Here is an 18,742-nt window from a genome sequence, read left to right on the forward strand (position 1 = left end):
CTGTATTAGATTATATACAAATTTAATCTGATGAAATTTATTTACATATTGAATGGCTGTAGGTCAAATGAATAAAAAAAAATCAGTGAGGTTATGCAGTAATTAAAGAGACACCCACACAAGCAATAACATAGATACACCAAACTCAGCAGGCACTAAGGAACATCATGGACACAGACTGTTGGAAAGCAATCAATGAATGTAAAAATGACTGGTGGAAAAACAACTGTCCCAAAAGTAACTGATTGTATAGTTTGAAATGATAATCACAAGATCTGAATTGGGGTAGGAAGAAAAAATACGGCTCTGTGCTTTAAGGTTTAAAGTGATTCCATTATTTTTATGTGAGATATAAAGAGGAAATAACTAGAATAGCTGAAGTCTACTGATGTTTTCTATTCATGGTACACATTTCATTTCATGTGTTAGTGATAAAATGTGATAACTCTGGTAACTTCTTGGAAAGAAGTAGCAATCTACTATTCTTATCTAAAAATTAAAAATTAATAAATATACCAAGCCCATAAGTGTAACTGGAGAAGATTTCTTATATATCACTGGTCCCATACTGATCACAATAGTTGTATTAGATGACCATAACTAGAATATCAAACATTCTACTCATGTGACAGTTTTATTCATAGGTTTCCTACTTTGGACTGCAGAAATCCAGATAACAAAATTACAGAATCAACATTTTACTGCCATCTAGGGTTCATCAGAATTTATGCAGAAATTCCAAATACATTACATTCAGTTTAATCTTCTAATGTGATTTTCTAGTCCTATTACAATTACGCAAAAGTTGCAGTCTATCAACTTCCTCTGAAGACACTGAAACACCATTTCAACTGCCATTTTAATTGTCATTTGTTAAGATTTCACAGCTCAATAAATTGATGTTGAATGATCAATTTTTGAACACTTAACACTTAAAAATGAAGACTTTATATCTCAAAGGTGCTTTTCCAAAAGACACTGGACTTTGTCTTTGAGGAAGATGTTTTGCTTCTCCATAGTTTCAAAGATCAGCAAATTTTACTGAGATGCTAATGCTCCTGAAACTCACATAACATAGAAATCAACATGACTCCATATTAATTCATTAACCATTCAATCAATCCATTTATTGTTATCTAGACTATAAATTAATCCATTTAGATGGAAGATTCTTTCATAAACTTTATGTCTATATACCTAACCCTAACTAGTGATATATTGTTATTGTACATTTTTGTTGCTAATATTTGTTTTTACTACACAAGATAATGTTTTACTTTGAAAAGCTTTATAGCATTATAAAGCTTTGTTGTAACACAGCCATAACCATATATAGCCTCTGAAAAATTTGCTTGCATCCACTTGATAGCACCAAACGGTCGCAGAAAATTCTTTAATTAGAGAAATCTGCTATTTAATGGCCCTCTGGATTTTTTCCTATTGGATAGACTCCTTAATTTTTAAAAATGAATTCTGACCAAACTACTGGTATGCTTAATATAACACTTAATATAACAGCGCCAGTTATATTTTATAATTTGTAAGTTTAAGTTTCGATATTATTTATGAAAATCAGGTTTATCAAAAATCCTAACAGCTATAAGTTGTTAATTATAAGAATCCAGAGACCGTCCTAATTTTTGAAGCCTTCGTGAAAACGTGCCAGTATTTTCCAGTATTTCGGGAATCCTGCAGGAGATTCTGCCAACAGACAAAAAATGCTCGTCGTTCCGAAAGAGTAGAGGGCTGCACAAATCTATTCTTACTGACTAAAAGTTTGGGAAGATCTGAAAAGACTACCAATATTTCTCAAATTCGACAACTTTAAGATGTATGTATTTTTATGCATGGCTGGCTGGGGAACTCTGGGAGTTGAAGTCCACACATCTTGAAGTTTGTGAGGCTGAGAAACTCTGAGCTAATCTTCCGGCACCTCGACTTTTCTTTTTTCGTTGCCTCTCATCTGCAACGGAACTGTAAGCCCCGCCCCGATCTAATGACGCAAGGAGATTCCCGCTCCCAGTTGTGGACTCATGGGCAAACTTCACCCATTCCTACCCCAAATACCGAGCACTTGGGTGGCCAAAGGAACCCGCCTTCTTGCTTTAATTGGCCAATCAGACTTTGGCTTCAGCCAATGTAAGAACCAGAACGGGCTTTTTTTTTTTCTTTTCTTTTCCCCTCTCCGTGTTTTCTTCCACACCCAGCCCGCGAGGCTGAGTCTCGCGATACTCGAGAGCCGGCTCGGTTCCTGGTTGGTGGGACCGCGTTGAGAAAGCCGGGGCGGCAGCGGGGAGAGGGGCCTGAAAGAAAAAAGAAGAAGAAGAAGAAGAAGAAGAAGAGAAAGGAAAGAGCCCGGCCCGAGTCGCGCGCGGAGGGAATCGGCGAGAACTCCCTTCATTTCACTTTTGTGTTTCGAAGGAGGAGTCGGGAGCTCGGCGCCTTTGGCCGTTTTCATCTCTCCGGACGGTCTTCATGATGTCTGCGCTGGGACCGGAGAACGAGAACGTGAGCTCCCTTTCGGGCACCGCTTCGGTTCCCAGCGGCATGGAGAACCCAGGAGGGGCCCCGGCTTCCGCCGAAGGGACGCCCGGGATAAATGACGAAGGAACGGTAAGAAGAGTCCGGTGGCTGGAAAAACCGGCGCTGTGGGGGCGACCCGCAGGTTCCTCTCGCCGGCTCAGGCAGGCAGGCAGGCGGGCGTGCGGGGAAGGGCAACGTGGGGCAAAGAACCTCCGCCGTTTCTTCGGCCCGAATCTGTGAAGCGCTCTTAACCGCTGAGTTTCTCGGACCGAGTTTGTCGGGTGGGGAACCGAGCCGTTGGCGCCGGAGACAATAGGAAGAGCCGAGCGGCTGTTGAAGCTCCAGCCGAGCGGCGCCTCCGGCGGACGCCTTTGCCAGGCAGAAGAGCGATGGGCGCGGGTATCCCGATGGAGGCGAGCGATTTCCCCGGGGACGCCGCTCCTTTCTCCGGTTTAATCGCGCCGCCTCCGCTGCGGCCACCCCCGCCCCCCCTTTTTTTTTGTCTCCGCCGGCAGCTGAGGCGTTAAATAACAATAGCATTTAGACTTATATACCGCTTCACGGGGCTTTTTATAGCCCTTTCTCTGGGTCCTCATCGGCGAAGCTGCGCCGGGTCTTATCCGTTCGCCTCCCTGTCCTGCTTTTCTTCCACCGCAACAGCTCCGTCGGCGCCGTCCTGGCTGGGCTGCAGGTGGAAAAGGGGGCTTCCAAAAAAGGGGAATTGGCCGCGCGTCGTGTTCGCAGCGAAGCCGACGCTCGTGGTCGGTTGAAACGTTCAGTGTTGCGGCTTCAAGCGGCGTCGAGATACGGTTACCTTCCGTGGGGCACGGTGGTAGCCTGGCTCTGGCGAACCTCCGGGCGTCTTAGCTCAGAGCTTGGAGGCTCCCTTGGCAAAGCGGCGTGGTTGGTGCTTGAGAGGCCTTCGCTTTCGGTAGGTGATGCGGTAATCCTGCCGAGGCCACTTCCCTTGTTTTGACGATTAGGATGTGCAGATGTCAAAAAAAAAAAAAAAAAAAAAATGCTGTTGCCAGGCCCGGAGACCGCTGCTCTTCATTGTGGAAAGTCATTTGGACTCGGTTCCACCTGGTGGATGTGCGTTTCTGGAGAAACGACCCTTCTCCACTTGTCCCAGGCTTCACCTGCTTTAATGTACACGGAGATTTCTGCTCAGACTGTTGAAAAAGCTAAAGATAAAGTTAAAATGGACAAAAATACCCAAACCCTCAAGGGTAAATTTTAAGTAATCGTTCTTAGAAAATTAACATAGGGTCTTTTTTCTTTCTTTCTTTCTTTCTTTCTTTCTTTCTTTCTTTCTTTCTTTCTTTCTTTCCTTCCTTCCTTCCTTCCTTCCTTCCTTCCTTCCTTCCTTCCTTCCTTCCTTCCTTCCTTCCTTCCTTCCTTCCTTCCTTCCTTCCTTCCTTCCTTCCTTCCTTCCTTCTTTCTTTCTTTCTTTTTTGCTACAGTATATTGTTTGATTTAAAAATAAAACCGGTGAGGTATACTGTTGGAAAGGCTAAAGGTTGCATTTACTAGTCTATTAATCTGAAATAAACCAGGAAATGCAGCCTATTTGTAAGTGGATTCCAAACAATTTTACTTCTAGGTGCTGCTAAAGTGGTGTTAGTTATGAAGTTGTGTCAGACCCATCACAATCCCATGGACAACGTTCCTCCAGGCTTTCCTGTCCTCTACCATCTTCTGGAATCCATTTAAGCTCAGGCCTACTGCTTCCAGCCACCTCGTTCTCTGTCCTCTCCTTCTTCTTTTGCCTTCAATCTTTCCCAGCATTAGGCTCTTCTCCAATGAGTTCTTCCTTCTCATTAGGTGGCCAAAGTATTTGAGTTTCATCTTCAGGATCTGGCCTTCTAAAGTCAGGGTTGATCTCCTCTAGGACTGACCGGTTTGATCGCCTTGCAGTCCAACAGACTCACAGGAGTCTTCTCCAGCACCATAATTCAAAGGCCTCAATGCTTTGGCACTCAGCCTTTCTTATGGTCCAACTTTCACAGCTATACATATATGTTGTTATAAAATGTATTCGGAAGTGCAACTGTATCTGTGTTTTGTGTCCAGCTTCTGTCATACATTCGCACTTCCCAAATTTATATTAGTACAGTGACACCTGAAAACTACATTGAATAGTTTTGAATAAATGTCTTTTTATAGTTACACAATAAGATACATCAATGTTAGGCAGTGTTTTGCTTCCTTATATCTTTGTTTACAGATAGAAGATTGTAATTACACTGAGTACATGTTAACAAACTTGTTTGAATCATGTGTTCTTTTATTTCATTTTTAGTAATGTTATAAGGTAAAGATGTGAAACTCCAAATATGTCATTGGTAGCATAATTCAAGAATGTATAAATTTCATAAATCACATTAATTGATATATATTTGGAAAATAAATAATGAATTGATGCAAAATCTTGTTAGAATAGAGGAATTATTTATATCGGTTCTACAAATTAAGTAGGACTTGTTAAGCATTTCTAGCTATTTATTTTTTATTCTACCCTTTTAAAAGTACATTCTGATCAATTCAAAGCAATAAAGTCTCATGGTTGTACAATCACATACTGTTTGAAGTCATGACTTAGTCCACAGTTTCTCACTGTGGTCTCTTTCAAACGTTAGACTATTATTTTTATAATATGTTTTATGTAATCATTACTGATCTTACACAATTTCAACTAATATATTTTTGTAGAAAATAAAAGGAAAAAAGCCTATGTTAATTCACTGAGGACAATTACACATTTACATTAAGGCTTTTTTGTGTTTGTACATTTTAGCTTATATCTTTACTTATTTAATACTTTTCTATGTTATCCCATCTACATACTCTAAGACAGGGGTGTCAAACTCAAGGCCTACGGACGGGATCCGGCCCATGGCGTGCTTACACCTGGTTCTTGGGGCTGGTCTGGAAATATCAAAGGACCGCCTCGCGGTGCCTCAGCCGGCCAAAACAGGGCACGCTCCCCATGGCCTGTTTTCAGCTGGCAGAATGTTGCATGAGCCGTCTGCCCCCCACTGTCCGGCCCACAGAGAACTACAATGCTGATCCAGCCCTCGAAGAAATCCAGTTTGACACCTCTGCTCTAGGATATTTATATCCGTAAAAGAGCCTCACTAGTTTTAATAACAGCCAAATCATATTACAAATTTAAAACACAATCAGAAGCAATATTATACTTTCTAGTATTTTGACCCTGCAGGCATGGAGAACCTAATTAATATGGTCTGTTGTGTATATTAGACATCTTGGAGTACAGATAGTCTTCGACCTATGACCACAATTGAGCCCAAAATTTATGTTGCTAAGTGAGACATTTGTTAAGTGAATTTTTTCCCATTTTATTATCTTTATTGTCGCAGTTATTATGTGAATCACTGCAGTTGTTAAATTAGTAACAAGGTTATGTGACTGCAACCATCATAAAATTGATGGATTGAAATGAAGTTCTTAGTACTCTCTGAGCTTGGTTATGATCTTGCAGATGTTTCATTATCCAATGAAGGTAACATCTCAAAAATGGGCATTTTGCTGAGGGCTTCCTTCTCTGAAACACTCACCCTAGTTGTGAAGCAAGAATAATTCTCATTCTTCTGGTCTTCTGAAAACTTGTAAAAACGTGGCTGTTCTTGATGGTCTTTGGAACTTGTTATGCTGTAGAACTCTTAGTGGCAAAAGTATTGATGTAATGTAATGCAATGCTGCACAATGAAACACACACAAGACAATATATAACTTTATTGTAATTTTATATTTATTATGTTTTATATTATTACTTTATTGTCTGCAGCCGTTCCTTTTGTACCACGTAGAATATGTTTTACTAATGTGATTTATAAACTCATAAATACCATGTTTTCCCGAAAATATGACTTATCCTGAAAACAAGCCCTAGCCTGATTTTCATGCCTATGCCTAATATAAACCCTACCCTAAAAATAAGCCCTAGACAAGCCCTGCCACTGTCTGGTTGTACAATGTGGAGCAAAGTGTAGGTGTAAAACTCAATGGCACAATACACCATACAGCGTTCTGCCACAAGCAACTGTACCAGTGCGACAAGCCTTGTGTCCTTCCTAGAGTGGCTCCACTGGCGTGACAAGTCTCGTCCATTTTTCCTAGAGTGGCTCCACTGGCGCAACGAGCCTCGTGGCATCCTTCCGAAAGTGGCTTCATCGGCGTGACAAGACCCAAGCTCCAGTGTCCCAGCAGCAGCAGGGCCAGCAGGCAGGAAGGCTGGAGGCCAGGGCGCATGGAGAGGTTGAGCTGTTGCGGCCACAGGCAAGTAGACGGTGGGACACAGGGTGAAGCTGGCAGTAGCAGCGCTCCCATTCCCATCGGCCCTCACACTCGCCGCCTCCTGTATGTCAAAAAAATAAGACCTCCCTGATAATAAGCCTGAATGCTTATTTTGGGGTCCAAAAGAAAATAAGACTGGTTTTATTTTCGGGAAAACATGGTATATACTTTTGCTGTACATAGATTGGATTTCCAAAACAAATCTTAATGTTTGTAAAGTTATAAAATGTGAAAGAATAGTAAGGGATGTTATTTGTTCCTTAGGAACTTTTTGGTGATGAATCTCCAGGAAAACAAAAAGAAAATCAAGAACCAGATCCTACCTATGAAGAAAAAATGGTAGGTATTTTCTATTGTAATGTAGGTGATTACTTCAGGACTTGACAGTTTGGTTCATGCACTGGGCAACCAAGCACCTCAAACTTGGACTGATCTATCAAATAATCTTGATACTTTATCAATGTAATTTTGGTTTATTTTAGAAGGCTTTTTAGAATGAGAATAGAAGTTTGTTTCAAAGAAGCCACCTCCTATTCATACTCTTTAAGTTTCCTTCAAGGTCTGTTGACATTCCCCACCCAGTCTTCAGCTACACAATTTCTAGCAGTGTCATGGTAATCAGAAGACTTCCTTGACCCAAAGATTGGATGCTAAATTATGGTGTTTTCTGCTTTTGCCCCTTTATAATTAACTTTATAATTGATTTTCAAATGTTAAAAACTAATTCTAGAATTTGATTTTTTTTTCATGTTTTCATGTTTAAACATTCTTATTTTCTTGCTAATCTTTTTAACTTTATTGCAGCAAACTGATCGAGCAAACAGATTTGACTATCTGTTGAAACAGACAGAATTGTTTGCACATTTCATTCAGCCTGCTGCTCAGAAGACTCCAACTTCCCCCTTAAAAATGAAACCAGGACGACCAAGAATAAAAAAAGATGAAAAACAAAATCTGTTATCTGTTGGAGAGTGAGTATCAACAGAGTCATATTTATTCTGAAAATGTGTCATTGTAAAATATTTTTAGCGCCTTTGAGTTGTAATGTGCAAAGGGCGTCATGCAACTAAATAAATAAATGTGAAACACAAAAATAAATCATGATTGAATACAAATATGCAGACACTAGAGTAGATCGTATTTAAATTGTCTGCAGACGTCTACCTCTGATGAGAGGGGCCATATATATAAATAGCACATATATAGTGCTTTGGAGCCCTCTCTAAGCGGTTTACAGTCAGCATACTGCTCCCCAACAATCTGAGTCCTCATTTTACCAACCTTGGAAGAATGGAAGGCTGAGTCAACCTTGAGCCGGTCAGGATTGAACTCCTGGCAGTCAGCAAAATTAGTCTGCAATACTGCATTCTAACCACTGCGCCACCATGACGCTTCACTGTAAAACTCTTCAGTTTGGGATATAAGCAATACCTTCTATAAGGAATAGCTTCTATAGTGATGTTTAAGAAAGCTTTAAAAAGAGTTGCCAGGGCGCTGTCTTTGAATGTCCTTTTTTCAGCATGTGAGATAGGATTATCTCTCTTTACTCTTTCTAGCTTTAAGTTGGAGAAGAATAAAAATCAGCCTTTCATTAGAATGGGCAGCATTTTTTTCCTAATAGAGTTTCATATATGCATGCTTTGAATATTCTCAGAATCAAGTCAAATTGCAGATATGGTTTTAGTTCAGTTTCTGATTTACATGATTGAAAGAAGGAAAACTGATATGGCAATGTGCTGTGATGAGATTTCATCCTCTTTTAATGACCCCATAATTCCTTGCTGGGTGGAGTCTGAGCAATGGAATGGAGCTGAGTGTTTACTGCCTGGATGCCAGGTGTAATGAGATTTGATACTTTAGAAATAGAAAAACAGCCAATACTTCCTGAAAACCACATATGAATAGAAGAACCATACAGAGCATAATATAGTTGTAATTCATAATAGTTGTTTGGAAAGCAGGAAAAAGCTTAAGAATGGAGATGAGCCAATGGCATCTTGAGCTGTGAATAACTGCCTCTCACACTGGAAGCATTATGAATTTTTTAAATGGGTTGTTTTTATCTTCAACCTCAGATAACGGATTTTTTTTTTTTTACTTCTTCCCCCAACCAAATGTTTTCCAATAATTTACTTGAGTTTTTAGGGAGTAATAACTTGGACAAAGTCATGAATCCTATTACATGAACTCTTTTCAACATGTATTTGATTGGAATGTATTAAAAGTTGTGATGGATGCATTTTTTTATCCAAATAAGAGTTTACCTAAGCAGCTTGTAATAGTTGTACAATGTAAAAATTTGGTTTGTTTTGGACTCTACAATAGTTAGCTATTTATTTTCTTAACATTTCCATTGTTTCTAGCTATCGCCATCGTAGAACTGAACAGGAAGAGGATGAGGAGCTTTTAACAGAAAGTTCCAAGACTACTAATGTATGCACTCGATTTGAAGAATCTCCATCCTGTATGTAATACTTTTTGTTGTTTATATGTTTATATATTTTGGGAACTATCCAAAATTAAAAGATTTTGATACTTACTTTGATCATTTAGCAAAGTTAATTCTCAATGGTATTCACATATTTGCCAATATTATTCAACTTAAATTAATATATTTTTTGAAATGTTATATGCTCCCTTTCAAAACAGAAGTCTTCCTAGAACAGATTAGAAAATATTCACATTGGCATTTTGAATAAAATTTTGCATGCAAACTTTTAAATATACTTATTCTGCCATCGTGTTTTACTTTTTTTATTCATTATATCCAACTTTTAATAGAACAAAATCTATTTTTTAAGCAGTATGATTTTTCTAGTGAAAAATTGGAACATGTTTTAAATTTTCTACAACAAATTATATTTCCAAACTGGATTCTAAATTGAGCATCAAACTTATCTCTCTAGATCTACTACAGAGAAGTTATGTGCAAGCTAAATCCATACCCAATTAAATATGAGTGTAATTGAGAGAGATTTCAGGTTTTCAAGTTACACAGTTTTAAAATATATGTTCCCATGTGTGCTCAAAACTGTTTTTCCTCCTTGATTTTGAATGTGTACCATGTATAACACAAATTCAGGGATTTGTTGTTTGCTGCTTCATAATGAACACTTTAATGGGGTATCATTTCTGGTGTTTGAGAACAGAGAGTTAATCTGTTCTGTTAGTGGGAGGGAAGTTATACACCTTTCAAAAAAGATTGCTAATAAGTGCATCCATGCATTTGTATCTAATAACTTACTCTGATTTGAGAGGGTTTGTTTATCCTGTTGTCAAGATATATTAAAATGCCATGATAATTTGTTTTCATTAGTGTATGGCATTTCCTTTCAAATAGAAAATAAACAAAATTGTCTAGTTTTCTATTGATTAATCTTTGTAGAACAGTCAGTATTTTTATTCATTTGTAGAACAGTCAATATTTTATTCATTTGTACTCTTCCTGTTTCTGATGTTGATTAGCATTTTGCTTTGCAAACATTGCAACTACCCTGTTCCCCTAAATTAAGACATCCCCTGATAATAAGTCCAATCGGTCTTTTGAGCACATGGCAATAAGGCCAAGCGCTTATTTCAGGGTTCAAAAAAATATAAGACTGGGTCTTATTTTCGGGGAAACATGGTAGTTGGTAGACATGAGAAAAATCCTGAGTTACCAATTAATTTGCTTTGTATACATTTAATTTAGTCATAATATCCTAACATTTTGCATTTTATTCTGTTAAGAATATGGACTGAATATTAGTCCTTTCTCCTGGGGTATTGGGAATACTTACTATGAAGAAAATAAGAGGTGACTTTAAATTTATTATTACTTGTTTCTGTCTCTTACTACAGATGTGAAATGGGGAAAATTGCGTGATTATCAAGTCAGAGGATTGAACTGGCTCATTTCTTTGTATGAAAATGGCATCAATGGTATTTTAGCAGATGAAATGGTATGCAGAAATCTGATTTTATTTAGAATTAAAGTGATAATTAACATTTAATTTTAATTTTAATTTTAATTTTAATTACTACAAGTTTGTCCAGTTTCTTTTTTGTGAACTGTTACTAAATTGAAATTGGTTATAAATTGTATAATAGCATGAAATGCAAGTCACAGTGAATTAATTCAAAATAGAATAAGAGCAGAATAATTTTGTGTCAAAATGTAGGTTTTCTGGTTGTAGATTTTCTAGTCAGTCCTGTCCCAATATAAAATGATACAGTTGTAAAAAGCCTAATAATAGCAGATATATGTTCAGATTTTTTTTAAAAAATCAGTGCTTATTCTAGTAGCAAATTGAAAGTTGGCTTTTTTGAGTATTTGTAAAAATAAGAGATACAAATGTTATGTAATCGGATTTTAACATTTTAATTCTATTTATTGTTGGGTTGTTTTATTCTATGAGCCGCCCCGAGTCCCTCGGGAGAAGGGCAGCATATAAATATGACAATAAATAAATAAAAAATGTAATTATTTGATTGGCTTTTGTGAAGGTTTTCTATCTTGAGTAGAATTATTGTCTAAGTTAGTCTTGGTTCTGGAACCATTACTGTAAAGTCTATATGAATTCAGAATGTTTTATTTTATGTTCTGGAGTTGTCCTGGGTTTTATATTTTGAACATGATATATCATGCAGGTTGCAGTCTTATTTTCCTACATAGTTAAAATTCTGAATATATAATGTTTTTTATTATAAAGGATAATATGCTAGTGATAAACAGAGTAGCAGAGTTTTGAATGTTATCTAACTAGAGATGGTTGTATATTTGAAAATAGGCTTTCTGATAATAGAGAAGCTCATCCTAAGAAAATTAACAATTCTTAATAGCACTTTCAGGAAGAGTTTATGATATGGGATACAAATATATATGCTTACACGATCATAAAATTTTCTAAATTTAATATATTGATACATACAAAGAAACACACACAGAATTCCAAGATGGATAAAACTCAGTATGCATGTGCGCGCGCACACACACACACACACACACACACACACACACACACACATTTATATATGTATTTATCTTGCTCCCTGATACAAATTAACTTTTTGTGTATATACATTGTTAACAGGGTCTTGGAAAGACATTGCAAACAATTGCGCTTCTTGGGTACATGAAACATTACAGGAACATTCCAGGTCCTCATATGGTATTGGTTCCCAAATCAACTTTGCATAATTGGATGAATGAATTCAAGAGATGGGTGCCAACTCTTCGAGCTGTATGTCTGATAGGTGATAAAGACCAGCGTGTGAGTATGAACCCAAGTGTGTTTCTCTACTAGTCTTATATATGTTTACTGACAATTAGCCTACTCTGCCCATAGCAAAGTACTGGGGATTGGTAAGTGAAATTTCATATGGATAGTGACAGACTTATGATGCCATTAAGTACGACATCACTTAATGATTTTTCTGCTAGCTTCTCCATTGACCCTGGTTGTCAGAAATAGGTTGTGAAGCATGCAATTGGTGATCACATCCTAGATGCTGTGACAGTTGTAAACTCCTGTTTAAAAAGTGCCTGAATGGAATCAATGCCTGGAGGGGTACTGTGATGGTCATAAAGTTACATTTCAGCACCATCATAACCTCAACTGATCAATTGGCAGGGAAGTCACAAAAGGTCTACCCATGTCCTACTGTATTCCGCTAAGCAGTAAATGTTATGGAATACTTTAAAGTTTCTTAATAATTATATCTCTATTTGACAAATGCATTTTTGCCAGGAACTGTGGTGGCACAGTCGTTAGAATGCAGTATTGCAGATTAACTTTGTCCACAGCCAGGAGTTTAATCCTGACGTTTCAGGGTTGACTTGGCTTTGCATGTTTCCGAGATCAATAAAATGAAGACCAGATTGTTGGGACAATATGCTGACTTAATAAACTGTTTAGAGAGTGCTGTAAAGTACTATGGAGCAGTATATAAGTCTAAGTTCTCTTGCTGTTGTTATTTTAAGCAGCTTAAACTTTGTGTACAATATTGGAAGTTAAACTGAAATCTATTTCTAGCTGACACAAATGCTTTTAAATAAGTATTGCCATTTTTAGAATGGGCTACTTCAGTTCTTCAGGTGGCTTTTTGAATTTTATTTATGGTTTATTAATTGGCAGATTTTTATAATTTAACCCTGCTTATCAAAATAAGGAAATACGCTGTACTTTTTACTGGTTTTGAGTTTCCACATGAATTAAATCAAATTGCTTTTTTGCATTTTAAATGTGTGTGTTTAAATCTTGTTTATAAGGAAAATGATAACTTTGCAGTATAATTAAAATAAGTTTATTTAAATATATGTCAAATCCCAAAATAAAATATTTTAAAAATTAAGGCTATTGTCATTGTTTGAAATCTTCTGTTACCACAACAGTGTTCTGCCGGTTAGGAATTATTATTCAATTGAAATTTTAAAATAAATAAGGGTGATTTAGTTTCTTGATTTAATTGTTTCTAATTCTTTATGCAGGAATTAAGGGAAATGTATTGCTATGTTTATTAATTCTAAATTAGTTAATATTAGGACTGATGATTATCTATTATTTTTAAAATACACCCTTATTCCTCACATGACCTGCTGGAAAACCTGGTCAGAAGGCTGATGCAATACAGTTTGTGAATTTTTGAATTATCTATTAGCAGAGTTACAAATTACCCAGAGTTTATACTTCTGTATTAAACCCTGAATTTCCCTAGTAGATTAAGATTATATTTTATGTAATTTTAGGGAACAAGTGGTAACAGATTTGAAATTATCAGGGTCACATGTGGATGTCTTTAATAATAACTAGCCATAAAATACACATTCTGTGGTATAATAATGATTGTCTTTAAAATGTTTAATTCAATATTTTCTCTGATTAAGGCTGCTTTCGTGAGAGATGTTTTGCTGCCAGGAGAATGGGATGTCTGTGTAACATCATATGAAATGCTCATTAAAGAGAAATCAGTATTCAAAAAATTTAACTGGAGATACCTAGTTATTGATGAAGCCCACAGGATTAAAAATGAAAAGTCGAAGGTAATTTTAAATGTCCCATTTAGGTAAGAATTTAAATTTTGCAGATTCCTGTCAGATGTTTATAATAATTTTTTTTCTTTCAGTTGTCAGAAATTGTGAGGGAATTCAAGACTACAAATAGATTATTGTTAACTGGAACACCATTACAGAACAACCTACACGAATTGTGGGCACTTCTTAACTTTTTATTGCCAGATGTCTTTAATTCAGCTGAGGTAATAAATGGAAATATTTGTAATGTTTAGTGGTATCTTAATTAAAAAAATATGGCTGAATGAAAGATTATATGACATATATGTAGATGAAGTGATTGGTAAGCAGTTTGTGGGTGAAGCCTCAATGATCCCGATCTAAATAATTCTATCACAATTGCTAATAGAAATTGGAAAATGATCATCATTTGGAAAACTGTAATTAAAAGGGAACTTAGGTACAAGTTTGTCTCTTTTGATTAAGAAGCATTTCTCAGCAAGTATAAATAGTTTTAAGGAACAGCAACAGTTCTGTAGGAATTTATTAGTTGAATTCAATGAGATAACAACAACAATAATAATATAATACTGTCGACAGCAGATTTGACTGTGGCACTGTGAGCTGTTCAATATGAAATAAATATTTAAAATTGAAAATAAAGTAATTTTTATAAAACTGTTAAAAGCATTTGAAAAAGAAGCATTTCTAGCAAGGTAGAAAATAACTGTATCATTGGTGGTGCTTATCTTCATAAGCATAACTCTTCAGACCTGTAGAGCATATAATGCCCAGAGAATAATGCTGTTCGATCCTGTGTCTATTTTGCAGGTTGGAAATCAGCCTTACCTTTAGTGCTATTTTAATTTTTTTGCACTGATAGCTGTATTTACTTTATATGGTAGAAATCAAATTATAGCTTTAGTAGATCTTAAAAATCATTAAGAAGATTATTGTGTTATCTATAATCTGTATCAGTGTGTCCTATGAAATTATAGATAATGCGAGAAGAGTGGGGGCATGTTCATTTATTTCATATCATATGTTGACACGAAAATTAGCCAACACGAGTTATCCTAACAGCATTCCTATATTATTTGAGCAAGAATTTGAAACAGAATTGAAACATATTTTTGGAAAGCTAAAACTAAAGATAATAGTTAAATTCTTCTGTTTGTATTTAATAGATGTGTGGGCAAGGAATAGTATATTAAATGCTGATTTATTGGTAGTGAATTATTTGATTATAAAGCATGTTTTTTAATGCAGGATTTTGATTCATGGTTTGATACAAACAACTGTCTTGGGGATCAAAAATTAGTAGAACGGCTTCACATGGTGAGTTTCTTTTAAAAAATGAACTAACTTTGGTCTATATTTACTACATAGCTCTCACTCTGTGCAGCATCTCTATGTATTTTACCTGGAATGTAATAAAACATGCCTCTAAACTTTGCTTGAGACTGTTGGTGCAGCTATTGCAACATTTTTCATTTCCATAAGTAGCACAAATAGTTTCATGGACGTTGGGACTTCTAATTTCTTCTATGTTTTTTTCCAGAAATGTTATGTAATAGTTGAGGTTTCTCCAGCTGCATGCATGAAGGCCTTAGAATCACTATTAGATATAGCATGGAAAGCTGATACTTTTGAAAGAGAAATTAATCCAGTATTATAAAATACAATTATTTTACTGTGTGATATTATTCATTATACTTGACAGGTACTACGACCATTTTTGTTACGTCGTATAAAAGCTGAAGTAGAGAAAAGTTTGCCTCCAAAAAAAGAAGTTAAAATATATGTTGGTCTCAGCAAAATGCAAAGGGAATGGTAAGTAATTAAAATTAGTATTTGAATAAATATAACTTCTTATGTTGCTGATTGCTTTTTATTATTATTAAATCTTGAAGTATTTGCATTACATTAATGGAGGAGTGAGAGCCTCAGTTGTCTTTGTCTTTCTATATAGGTACACAAGAATCTTAATGAAGGATATAGATATATTGAACTCTGCTGGAAAACTGGATAAAATGAGACTATTAAACATTCTTATGCAGTTACGAAAATGTTGCAATCATCCGTACCTTTTTGATGGAGCAGAGCCTGGTCCTCCTTATACAACAGATATGCATTTGGTTACCAATAGTGGCAAAATGGTAGTTTTGGATAAATTGTTGCCAAAATTGAAAGAACAGGGTAATTATTTTATCTTATTGCTAAAAATTATTGGATAAAAATCAAGAAAACGTTCCCAATTGCTTTCATTTTCCATAAAAATAATGATACTATTAATTTTTGTAGAATTACAAAATTACAAAAGTAATTCTGTTTATAAATTATCTTCTGTCATTTGCTAAGTATATATTATAAATGTTCAAGGATTTTTAATAGTTAAATTTATTCATATCGTATGTTGCTTTATGAGTATACTTACTTATTTCAGTTTTTCATAAAATTTATTAAGAAGAATTTATTTGAGTAACAATTTTTAAATTCTTTCTTCCTGCTATAGGATCACGAGTCCTAGTTTTCAGCCAGATGACAAGAGTGTTAGATATATTAGAAGATTACTGTATGTGGCGAAATTATGAGTATTGCAGACTTGATGGGCAGACACCTCATGATGAAAGACAAGTAAGCATGCAGAAACAGGAGGTTTATTTGTTTGTCTTCGCACTCAGTGTGAATTGACCAACTTTTTTTATTGTAGGCTTCTATTAATGCATACAACGAACCTGGCAGTTCAAAGTTTCTCTTTATGCTGAGCACACGGGCTGGTGGTTTGGGAATCAATCTAGCTACAGCTGATGTTGTAATTCTATATGATTCTGACTGGAATCCACAAGTAGACCTTCAGGCTATGGTAAGCTTGATAAGCATGAAATCTTGTGTTTAAATCTGATTTTTTTTCCCCAGGGATATTGAATTGCAGCAATATGTTTGCTTGTCTGCCTGGATTTTTGATAAAAACTATTGCATTAAAATAAGTTTTCCATGGTAATTATTACATAATTAGTTTTAAATTGTAAAGATTTAGACTTCTAAAATTATTCCAGGGAAATGATATCCGTTCACCAATTGTGCATTGTTTATATTACAAAAATGTAATTTTTATAAATTGAATATCCTTTTTTCTTGCCACATAGGATCGTGCACATAGAATTGGTCAGACAAAGACTGTTAGAGTATTCAGATTTATTACAGACAACACTGTAGAAGAAAGAATAGTAGAAAGAGCAGAAATGAAACTTCGCTTAGATTCCATAGTTATTCAACAAGGTAAAAATGTTACACTGTTTTTTAATACCATATGTGGTCAGTAAGCTAAATATATCCAAACTTGGAAAAAATGTATCAAAATAAAAAATGATTGCTAAGTACTGTAATGCGAAAATAAACAAAAACTATTGTCTAGACATAAACTTGATAGTTAAATAGTATATCTAGAATGTTGATTTAAGAATAGTTGATGTTATAATTTTAATTGTAAATAGTAATTGGAAGGAATCAAAACTTTTTTTGAGAGAAGTTGCAAGTCTTATCCACCAGCGTCAATTTTTATACATTGTTAGATGAGGAACAAAAAAAACCCCAAAACAAAACGCAGTATAAACATTCTGTTTAATGTTGGACAATTATACTTAATATTTAATATGAAAAATTGGCCTCAACCTTTTCTGGAATAGAATTACAAATTATAATTGAATAATAAAAGGTTGCTAATTAAAAAATATATTTGTCAACTATTGCCACAGAAGTAGATATGCTTGGTATTATATTATTGTTTTAATCTAGCTTTAGGTACAGAAATATTTTTTAAAATTGTTTTTTTAGCTTCAAAACACAAGTTAAATATTGCAGTGTCAAAGAATTGCATGTTATGCATATTTTTAAAACTTTTGTGAAGTTATCAGCCTTTTGAGAATATTCTCTTTTATATATATATATATATATAGGAAGACTAGTAGATCAGAATCTGAATAAATTGGGAAAAGATGAAATGTTGCAGATGATTCGACATGGAGCTACCCATGTCTTTGCTTCAAAAGAGAGTGAAATTACAGATGAAGACATTGACGGTATTTTGGAAAGAGGCGCAAAGAAAGTGAGTGGATATTATAAACTAGTAGAAAAATTTATGCTAATCCTCTTAATTCAGATTTTATCAAAAAATCATGTTGACTATATGATTATTTTTGTTGATGATAAAGCAGATTGTTACAAAACACTAATTAAAATCTCTTTATATATGTAGACTGCTGAAATGAATGAAAAACTTTCCAAGATGGGTGAAAGTTCACTCAGAAACTTTACAGTGGATACCGAGTCTAGTGTGTATAACTTTGAAGGAGAAGATTACAGAGAAAAACAAAAGGTAATGCATTTATTTCCCTTCAATATGTCGGTTAATTTTACTGTCCATTTATAACTATGATGCTCCCATACAATTTTCTAAAAGTACTATATGTTGCAGATGGCATTCACAGAGTGGATCGAGCCACCTAAACGTGAAAGAAAAGCCAACTATGCTGTTGATGCTTATTTTAGGGAAGCTCTTCGTGTCAGTGAACCAAAAGCACCAAAGGTGAGTGTCGTTGAAACTTGTTAAAAATACAATAATTAGAAAAGCTTGTAAACTTATTCCTAAAATGTTTTATACACATAGGTATCCATATTGTATTGATGAAATTTTTGGAATGTAAACTAGTCAAAGCAGATTTATGTGTGCTTTTATCATACTTGTTTCCAACTATGTCTATTCAGACAGTAGTTAGAGATAGAATAGAAAATGGTTTTCTTTCCTATAGATTGAGTTTCCAGTTTCTCTAAAAGAATAACATATATCATTTCTATTCATTAAAATGCTTATTAGAATTGTTATATGTGTATATGTGTCTGTGAATA

General features: G+C 35.3%; 1 protein-coding gene across 3 annotated transcripts in view; it reads left to right on the forward strand.

The window, feature by feature from the left end:
- Nucleotides 1–2,278: 2,278 nt before the first annotated feature.
- Nucleotides 2,279–18,742, forward strand: part of SMARCA5 (SNF2 related chromatin remodeling ATPase 5) — a 29,377-nt gene continuing 12,913 nt past the window's right edge. For 2 of the 3 annotated variants that reach the window (XM_070949088.1, XM_070949089.1), the window contains exons 1-18: nucleotides 2,279–2,613; nucleotides 6,667–6,825; nucleotides 7,108–7,182; nucleotides 7,648–7,814; nucleotides 9,207–9,307; nucleotides 10,684–10,784; nucleotides 11,916–12,095; nucleotides 13,709–13,864; nucleotides 13,948–14,079; nucleotides 15,104–15,172; nucleotides 15,558–15,667; nucleotides 15,807–16,033; nucleotides 16,350–16,471; nucleotides 16,548–16,700; nucleotides 16,984–17,116; nucleotides 17,794–17,942; nucleotides 18,093–18,212; nucleotides 18,312–18,422. In XM_070949088.1, coding sequence (XP_070805189.1) covers nucleotides 2,476–2,613; nucleotides 6,667–6,825; nucleotides 7,108–7,182; nucleotides 7,648–7,814; nucleotides 9,207–9,307; nucleotides 10,684–10,784; nucleotides 11,916–12,095; nucleotides 13,709–13,864; nucleotides 13,948–14,079; nucleotides 15,104–15,172; nucleotides 15,558–15,667; nucleotides 15,807–16,033; nucleotides 16,350–16,471; nucleotides 16,548–16,700; nucleotides 16,984–17,116; nucleotides 17,794–17,942; nucleotides 18,093–18,212; nucleotides 18,312–18,422 — 2,403 coding nt within the window. In that variant the 5' untranslated portion in view covers nucleotides 2,279–2,475. The remainder of the gene's footprint in view (nucleotides 2,614–6,666; nucleotides 6,826–7,107; nucleotides 7,183–7,647; nucleotides 7,815–9,206; nucleotides 9,308–10,683; nucleotides 10,785–11,915; nucleotides 12,096–13,708; nucleotides 13,865–13,947; nucleotides 14,080–15,103; nucleotides 15,173–15,557; nucleotides 15,668–15,806; nucleotides 16,034–16,349; nucleotides 16,472–16,547; nucleotides 16,701–16,983; nucleotides 17,117–17,793; nucleotides 17,943–18,092; nucleotides 18,213–18,311; nucleotides 18,423–18,742) is intronic. The other variant, XM_070949090.1, reaches the window with a different exon arrangement.

This window comes from Pituophis catenifer, unplaced genomic scaffold (genome assembly GCF_029215685.1).
Source record: "Pituophis catenifer annectens isolate HBS135680 unplaced genomic scaffold, rPitCat1.0.hap2 SCAF_8, whole genome shotgun sequence".
NCBI lineage: Eukaryota > Metazoa > Chordata > Lepidosauria > Squamata > Colubridae > Pituophis > Pituophis catenifer.